The 8,935-nt window shown below is 48.6% G+C and overlaps 1 protein-coding gene across 1 annotated transcript; it reads left to right on the top strand.

Annotated features, from left to right (window-relative positions):
- The first annotated feature begins 1,123 nt into the window (after positions 1-1,123).
- LOC116903840 (amiloride-sensitive amine oxidase [copper-containing]-like) lies at positions 1,124-4,751 on the top strand. Its single transcript, XM_032906556.1, has 4 exons — positions 1,124-2,693; positions 3,524-3,809; positions 4,109-4,241; positions 4,455-4,751. Exons 1-4 carry the CDS (start codon positions 1,136-1,138, stop codon positions 4,578-4,580), a joined length of 2,103 nt encoding a protein of 700 aa, XP_032762447.1. The 5' UTR covers positions 1,124-1,135; the 3' UTR covers positions 4,581-4,751.
- Positions 4,752-8,935: the final 4,184 nt, after the last annotated feature.

Raw genomic sequence — 8,935 nt, 5'->3', positions numbered from 1 at the left:
GAAACGGCCTCCTTCTGGGGACCAGCCGAATTAACTTCAAGTTAGGTTCTAGAGAAATCAGAGTTTGTGACAGTGACAATGTCTAGTAGGTGTGCAAGAGTAGAGGTCTCCCTGTGACAACAACTCCTCCAGAGACAGGGCAGGACAGAATGACAGCCACTCATTTCTTCTAGCATTGCAAGCAAACACATCCTCCATGAGTACATAGTGCTTTGCTGCAGTTTGGACAGAAAATTAGGGGGTGAAGATCTGACCACGCCTTCTACCAAATAGAAAGGGAGAGGGGCACCCTGACTCACTACCTGAGGTGGGCTGACAGGGTACCCCCCCCAAAACTAATGCTAAGGAGGCCCTGACCCGCATGTCACACAGGGAAGCCAAAGGAAGCTGGGCAGGACAAGATTCTTCCCCATAAACAGGCTCAGTCTGGCCAGTCTACAGTATCCAGAAACTCCAGTGCATAAGGTCCATGGGGTTCAGACTGCACCATTGAGGTGAAAAGCTAAAGCAGTGATCCTTGTGTTGCTGAGCGTCTGAGATTGCCCTAAACAGTTTAGATTTACTGTTAGCCTTGCCTTGTTTTAATACAGTGAGACAGTGGTTGGGGCCAGAGAATTTAAACACCAGGCTCAAGGTCACACAGGTAGTCGTCAATGTTGTAACACCCCAGGACTCAAACCCAGTCATCTCGAGTGCGTAGCCTGCATTTGAAATCTACACTTCAAAATACATCTCTCTAAAGGGGATTTTGCTGTCAGTATCATCCTCTGACCCAGAAGGACATGAGTACATTATAGCCCATGGGGGCTAAGCCTTGTGCTGCTGTGACTCATGATCCTCCTGGCGTAGGATTGTTTCCCCACTGAGATAACACCAAACGTGGAAGACGGCGAAGCTTATCTAGATAAGAAAGACTATAAGAGATTTTCAGAGGGAGAAAATAGGAAGACACACACCAGGACCTAGGCAGTGCTGAGGTCTGTGAGTGGGGACCCAGAGACTTCAGCTGACTTCACTGGGAAGAGGGAAGAAGTCCAGTGAGTAGGAAACAGACAAGGCTGAAGGGTACGGCACTGTGAGGAGCAAGCTCTGAGGAGATACTGAAGTCTTCTCTCCTGTGCTGTGTCCCAGAACCATGGGGATGGCACAGAAGAGCCAGACACTGGGCTGGGTGACTTCCATCTTGCTGCTACAGATGGCCATTGCAGAACGCCCAAGGTGGACCCTGAATGGCAAGCCCCGGGTATTCCTGGACCTGAGTGTTTATGAGATCAAGATTGTGAAGGATTTCCTGATGGACAAAAAGGAGCTGCAGCTGCAGTCATCTGAGACTCCAACTTTGGGCAAGAACTCAGTATACCTCATAGAGATGCTGCTGCCCGACAAGGAGGACGTGCTGGAGTTTCTGGACAAAGGAAAGAGGTTTCCTGTGCGGGAAGCCCGTGTCGTCATCTTCTTCGGTGCTCAGGAGCACCCTAAAGTCACTGAGTTTGCTGTTGGGCCCCTGCCAACCCCGATCTATATGCGAGAAATTTCTCCCGGGCCTGGGCACAATCCATCATGGGCATCTAGACCCATTTCCAAAGCAGAGTACAGGCTCATCCACAGTATCCTGACAGAGGCCATGAAGCCTCTGCATCAGCTCCTCCTTGACACCACTGACTACTCACTAGAAGACAATGTTAAGGATGCTCTGACCTTCACGTTTATGGCCCCCCATGGCACGAAGTCTGACCAGCGCCGTAGCTGGTTCATGTTGCAGCGCTTTATGGCAAGCCACTCCCTGCAGCCCACAGGCCTGGAGATCCTTCTGGATCATGGGAGTACAGATGTCCAACACTGGAAAGTGGAGCAGCTCTGGTATAACGGCAAGGCCTACGACAGCCCAGAGGAACTGGCTCAGAAATATGCACATGGAGAAGTGAGTATAACGGTCCTCATGGAGTCAATTGCCGAGGACACAGAGCAGCCCCCAGTCTTCTCTTTCTCCAGTGACCCAGAGGAACTCCCCACTAGTATCAGTATGGCTAGACCCAGAGTGTCTGTGTCCCACGTTCCTGCCTATACCGTAGAAGACAACATGGTGTTCTACAGAGATTGGATTTTCTCCTTCCGGCTAAGACCCTCCTCTGGCCTGCAGCTCCTGAACGTGCATTTCCAGGGTGTGCGTATTGCATACGAAGTCAGTGTACAAGAGGCTGTGGCACACTTCGGAGGACATATATCTGCAGGCACTCAGACCAAGTACATGGATGTGGGCTGGGGCCCTGATGGTGCTACTCACCAATTAGTCCCTGGCATTGATTGTCCAGACACAGCCACCTTCCTGGAAGTCATTCATCACTATGACACTGACAAGCCAGTCTCCTATCCACAAGCTCTCTGTCTCTTTGAGATGCCAACTGGGCACCACTTTAACTCCAACTTTAGAGAAGACTTCAACTCCAGTGCGGGGACAAATGGACGCAAGCTAGTGCTACGGACAATCTCAACAGTCCACCACTATGATTATATTTGGGACTTCATGTTCTACCCTAATGGGGTAATGAAGGCAAAGATGCATGCCACTGGCTTGATCCATGCCACCTTCTACCAGCCCAAGGAGATGCGCTACATCTCTCAATCACAGACCCACCTATTCAGCAACATTCACACCCACCTAGTACACTATCGTATTGACCTGGATGTAGCAGGTAGGAATCAGGACCACACAACTCGGACACTCAAATACTACCCACATATAACTTCACTCCACAGGTTGGAGCTAAAGAGTCCTTGGTATAATATCGGGAGATTGTTTCAGTCACATTCTGTGCAAAAAGAAACACACACTGGGCTGGAGAGATGGCTCAGCCATTAAAGGCTAGACTCACAACCAAAAGAAAAACACACACTCCTGGAGAAGGGCAGCAGTGAAGGGTACCCTAGGGTTACCCTGACTGTGGAGGGTACATCTGTTCTTATTTACTCTGTAGAGCAGAATGATGCATGGGCATGGGGGTTCTGTGGAAATTAACACTTTGTGATGGGTTCCCATACCATCTGGAGGTGCTAGGCGTGTTTCTCATAAATGTCATCCTAAGAAGAGAAGTGATGTTTGGCATCACATTCCATAATTGAACAAGGCCAAGGCCACCAGAACTAGATAGGTGGCTTCCATATGCTCATTCCCTCTGGGCCTTCTGGTCAGGAATACAAACAGATGTCCTCAAGCCTGCAGAAACGTGGGCTTCCTGTTCTACATGAATAAAAACAGACAGGCTGGAGCAGGCTCTTCAGAGAATAGTGGGACCCTAGGAAAACGCCACAGTTGCCAGGAATGACCCTTGAGCTCTCCTCTAGCTTCTCTGGTTTCTGGTTTGCTTGGTCTCCTAGTCCATGCTGCTAGCCCAGTGTCTGACCCTAGTCTGGTTTCTTCTTAGCAGTTGTCTATGGTTATTGTCTGGTTGAAGACCCTGGGGTAAAAGGAAGCCAGGTTCTGTTTCAATAACTGATTCTCACCCTTCCCCACTCCTGCCTCCAGGCACCAGGAACAGCTTCCAGACACTGCAGATCATTTGGGAAAACATCAACAACTCTAAGAAGCGGAGACATCCTGTACTTGGAAATACCCTAAAGAAAACACATTACTCCCAGGAGCACCAAGCAGCCTTCCACTTTGGGAAGCCACTTCCCAATTACCTAATCTTTAGCAATCTCCATACAAGCCATTTGGGCCCCAGGAGCAGATACCACCTGCAGGTCCACTCCAAAATCCATCAGGTGCAACTGCCAGGCTACCAGAAGAAGCGAGGTGTCTCTTGGACCAGGTGAGTTTGGAAAATGTGGCCAGGGATTCCCCATAGCGATTGTGTGTTCTGTTTGGGCTTTTGTCCTGGAAGGTTCATGTCTATGTTTGCATCTGGATATGCACCCTTGTGCACTCCAGGAGGGGTGAAAATGCTTACAGAGATCCTGTCCCTAAGATGGTGATGTTTATACCCCCGGGATATAAACATTCATTATGGACAAGGACTAAATTCTCATCCTTGACACTGGGGGTGCTACCTGGAAAGAGTTCAGATGCAACTCCAGTGCCCACAGCCATTGGCTTCTTCTCTACCTGTAGGTACCCCTTGGCTGTGACTGAGTACCAGGATGATGAGAAGTGCAGCAGCAGCATCTACACCCAAAATAATCCTTGGAATCCCCCTGTGGTCTTCGAGGATTTTATTCAGAATGATACAAACATTGAAGATAAGGTAATACCCATACCCACTGCCCACCTTAGGCCTGTCACCAACCACTGCCTAGACCGATCGCTGGTCCCAGCCGTTGTGATTACTAGGTGTTAGGCAAGTTCAGGGGTCATAGCAGATGGGACATCTCATGAAGTCCATAGGTCCCACAAGCCAGAGTGACCTCAGGTGGATACAACACAGCCCTGTTCACTGAAGTCTTTGTCTCTCCCATAGGATTTGGTGGCCTGGGTCACAGTGGGCTTCCGCAACATCCCCCGTTCTGAGGACAGTGCCAACATGACCACACCTAAGAGCTCTGCAGGCTTTGTGCTCCAGCCCATCAACCTCCCTGGCGTCTAGAGACACCCAGGTCTGACAACCACAATGACATCAGACACTGCATCCCTGGAGACAGAGCTTGCCCGACATCCCCTCCTTTCAACCTACAACCCTTTGCGAAGAACCCTGCCCCTGCTCCTGCTTAACAGCCCCAGATCAGCACAAGGGTAGACAATAAAACCTTCTGCTTCTACCTTCAAATGTGGCTTCTTAGTGGTTGGGGGAAGGAATGGGCCACACCCATAGGATACTAGAAATCTCAGATAGGTTTTTCACCATTTGAGATTTCCAGCTGTCTGTCAGGAAGGCTGTAGGGAAATGTTCCACCTCCATGACAGCCAGGTAGATGAAGAGACTACAGGGAAACCTAGAAAGATTACCAACATTTTCACCCTGTGGCCGTTGTTCCGGTTTTCCCGCATCATCCCTCTAGAAACATAGGTAAAGCGTGTGGGTGCATTATTGATATCTGTGACAGCAAAAGCATGGAGAAGACCAACCTCTCATCTATAAGGAAGAATAGTGCAATAAACTAGGGTCAGCCATGCTCAGGGCCAGGTGACAGAAATCTAACTGAGAAGGACAGTCTGTGGACTGTGGGAAAAGCCACGGGTTAAGTGGGAGGTTAAAATGGCAGATAATAGTGTGCATGTGCACTATCCATTAAGACTGAGAGGAGACTCAAGCTTCATTTTCCCCAGGAAGGAAAGGTAGAAGGCCCCCGGTCCCATTGAAAGCAGAAGGAGCAAGGGAAGGGATTTTCCTTCGCAGCATGGTTAGAGATGCAGCACTAACAATCCAGGATCAGGACTGAAGTAGTAGCATAGACAGTAAGGAGCTGGCCAGTCAAGCCTGGGGACCTGAGTTGAGATCCATAGCACCTACATAAAGGTGCACATGGGGCTGCGTGTCTGAAATCCCAGCATGAGAATGGTTGGTGGAGATAAACAGATCCCTTGAGCCTGCTGGTTCATCCATTATAGCAGAATCAGTGAGCTAGAGGTCCAGTGAGGAACCCTGAGGAGAATGAGTACAGCAACACCCTCCACATGGATATGTGCACATATGAACATGGATACTGTATGCAAATATGTGCATGTATACTGGCAGATTCCTATGCATGCAAACAAGGACACGTGCCCACACATATACAACACAATATGAAGGAGCCTAGAGGAACCTAAAGAACTAACCAGTCAGGTGTGGAATTTCCCACCCCAAGCCAAAGGATCCAGACAGCGAGCTCTCACTGTCTCTCCAGTACAACTCAGCATCTGCATGGAGCTGTCACTCACAAGAGTCAGGGCCCCCAACAAGGCATCTGAAAACTGACAGGAAGCCAAGCTCAAGGGTTCAATAAAACTGATCACATTTTTCTTCTCCACCACAAGAAATGAATGCTGTGACAGACTGGCTCATAGGGATTCACAAATAGTACATTAGAAACCAGAAAGAAGGTCTCTTCTGCGCACATGTGTATTCTCTGTTTCTCCTTCTCTCCCTCCCCTCCCCTTCCCCCTCCCCTCTCTCCATATCCCCCTCCCCCTCCAACTCCTCCTACCCCTACCTCTACTCCTATCCCTACCCCTCTGTCTTGGTCTCCCCTTCCCCTCCTCCTCCTTCTCTGTCTCACTCTACTCCTACACCTACCCCTACCCCTCTTCCTCCCTTTCCCTCTTCCCCTCCCTCTCCCTGTCTCCCCCTCCTTCTCCCTCCACCTCTTACTTTCTGTCTTTCACTACCTGTCTGATCCCACTGTGTGTGCAGAGGGGCTCGATTGTTCCTACTGAGTGAGACCAGAGGCATCCAGAACAGATTTCAATATGATGTGATACTGGCAAAAAGTAGGGTGTGCAAGTGACCAGGAAGTACAAACTCTGAGTGAGTGCAGAAGGCCACTTTAGAGTACTCTGGGGTGACAAGAGGACTCCTCCGAGAAAGAGGTGGGTTGCAGGCAGGCCTCAGGCAGGCCTCCAGTCTGAGTGCCTCACCACCTTTGCCCTGCCACCCTTTCCAGGTTGTGTCAGGAAAAGGAAGTTCCAAACCACGTTCCCACATCTCCTTCCTTGTAGACAAAGTGGGAAGAGATTCAGAGATGAGAAAGTGTAACGTAGGAGGCCATCCATGAAGGACACAGACGTGTCAGAAATGCAGTCTTCTAGCATTTCAGTTCCACTTTCTAGAACAAACAATGCGGTTCAGTGGCTAATGGAGAGTGGAATGAGCGTGAGGATTTAGGACCGTAGGAACGAACACTCCCTGCCAAGGCAGGTGCTTGTCATTATACACTCATCATGAACCTCTGGCTGCTCGCTCACCAAGCATGAACCAGGGGGCACACGGTGGGCTCTGGACAGCAATGGGGTGTCCCTGTAGCTCAACAGCTGTTATGCGGGTGGATGCTGATGCTGGGGGTTCTGGGGAAAGGATAAGAAGTATATGGCAGCATTCTTCTCCTCCTCAACTGGGATGAACATAAAACTGCTCTCAAATATGAAGTCCATGGCCCCATCAACCTCCCATCATGGATTAGGAGAGGGGTTCATATGGCCAAAAGTAAATTAGCCTTTTCAAACATATTATCCCCAGACCATAAATATTGATGTGAGAGCCCTGCAATGCCACCTGAGCCCATGGTGATGTCCAGATCCATGTTGCCACTGAGGGTCATGTCTGGGTTCCAGGTTCTGCTGAAGCTGGGGTCTGTGTTGATACTCATGGTCCATGTTGCCACCAAGGCCATGTGGATAATCATGGTCTGGATTGAATCTGAAGGTATCCATGGTCCAGGCTGCCTCAAATGGCCGTGTGTGGGTCTGTGGTTTTACTGTAGCTGGGAGCCATGTTCACGTCTGTGGTATCACCAGAAACCATGTGAAAGCACATGATCTGTGCTCCCCCTGACTATAAAGAGCAAGAAAGCTACTTTTGCAATGAGATAGATGATTGTAGATGCATAGTTGAAAAAAAGACACTCACGGAAGACTTCTCTAACCTCCTTCTGTAAACCCGTACCTCTACCCCAGCCCTGCCCAAAAGTAGCAGCCTAAACAGGAAGCCATTGAAGAGAGCTCTTAAAAACTGTAATAAAGATGCTGAGCTTAGCAATCCAAACCTGATGGTTTCTATGGGCAGATGGTCAAGGAGGGGGCAATGTGAGATGGGAAGGACTCAGTTCTATTTAAGGGGCAAGCCATTGAGACTAACCATGCCCCAATGAGTGTATAGGTAACACAAGATGGGCTTGGTTTCTTTTTTATCTTTCTTTTTATTTCAATTTTTATTATTATTTTTTGGTGGGGGAGGTCACAATGGCATGTGGGACAGACATGGAAGGACTAGGAAGTGAATGTGGTCAGGATAAATGATGCGAAATTCCCAAAGAATGAATAAAAATATTATGTTAATAAAAGAGGGGAGCACACTGGGAAGAGAAAGTTTGCCCAGAGCTTGAGGGAAATAAAAGAGGATAATTGGGAGGATTGTGAACAAGGTATATTCTACTTATAGGTCTGAAATTATGGAAGAATGAATAAAGCTTTAAAACCCTGCACAAGTTCAACCCAGACAAAATCCCAGCATGGACAGAGGGGCAGGGGGACAAAGTCCCAGCCCCAGCTGAGGCGTTATTGGTAATCAACAACTGCTAGGAGAAAGAGTCAGTCCTCTTTAAGGGTGTGGCCCCTAGTAGGTGGACACACTTCAGTAGATGGCTATGTATTCAAGAGTATACAGGTAACACAAATTGTACTTGATTTTAAAAAGAAAAGGGGGATACAAAATTGGGTAGGCAGGGAAAGAGAATGGATCTGGTGGAGTTGGGGGTGAAAATGACTTAAAATATGCTGTATGAAATTCTCACAGAATTAACAAAAGTATTACATGCTATGACACTAAAAATATCCTGAGCTGGGCAGTGATGGTGTATGTATGCCTTTAATCCCAGCACCCTGGAGGCAGAGGCAGGCAGATGTTTGAGTTTGAGGCCAGCCTAGTTTGCAGACAGCCCAGTCTCAGAAAAAAAAAAAATGATTCTAGGTCCATCCATTTCCTATGATGGAAAAGGAGGGCTCATGCTGGTATCTCTTTCCCTGAGGCTCCATACCTGATTAATGGTTGATGAGGGTTGGAAAGCTATGTCCTTCAATGGTGTCACCTTTAGCAAGTTGCCCATGTTCATGGATGCAAACCCTCACCATGTTCCTGTAAGCAACTGTAATGAAACTCACTGAGTACCCAGTGCACGGACAAGTAGCCTGTCCAGAAGAGAAAAGGGGTGGGCAGGACTCACCTGTACGTAATGGGAAAGAGTGGTGGTGGTGGGAGGGGTATGATTTTCAAGCACCATGTTTATGAATGGAAACATCATAGTGAAA

The sequence above is a fragment of the Rattus rattus genome, chromosome 6, assembly GCF_011064425.1.
Source record: "Rattus rattus isolate New Zealand chromosome 6, Rrattus_CSIRO_v1, whole genome shotgun sequence".
Taxonomy (NCBI): domain Eukaryota; kingdom Metazoa; phylum Chordata; class Mammalia; order Rodentia; family Muridae; genus Rattus; species Rattus rattus.
This window is presented reverse-complemented; position numbering and strand designations above follow the sequence as displayed.

Bases quoted from the DNA above. Each gene is read 5' to 3' on its own strand.
- LOC116903840 (XM_032906556.1), top strand. From the start codon at position 1,136: ATGGGGATGGCACAGAAGAGCCAGACACTGGGCTGGGTGACTTCCATC. The intron at 2,694-3,523 runs GTAGGAATCAGG...TCCTGCCTCCAG, and splicing joins TATTGACCTGGATGTAGCAG to GCACCAGGAACAGCTTCCAG. The intron at 3,810-4,108 runs GTGAGTTTGGAA...CTCTACCTGTAG, and splicing joins CGAGGTGTCTCTTGGACCAG to GTACCCCTTGGCTGTGACTG.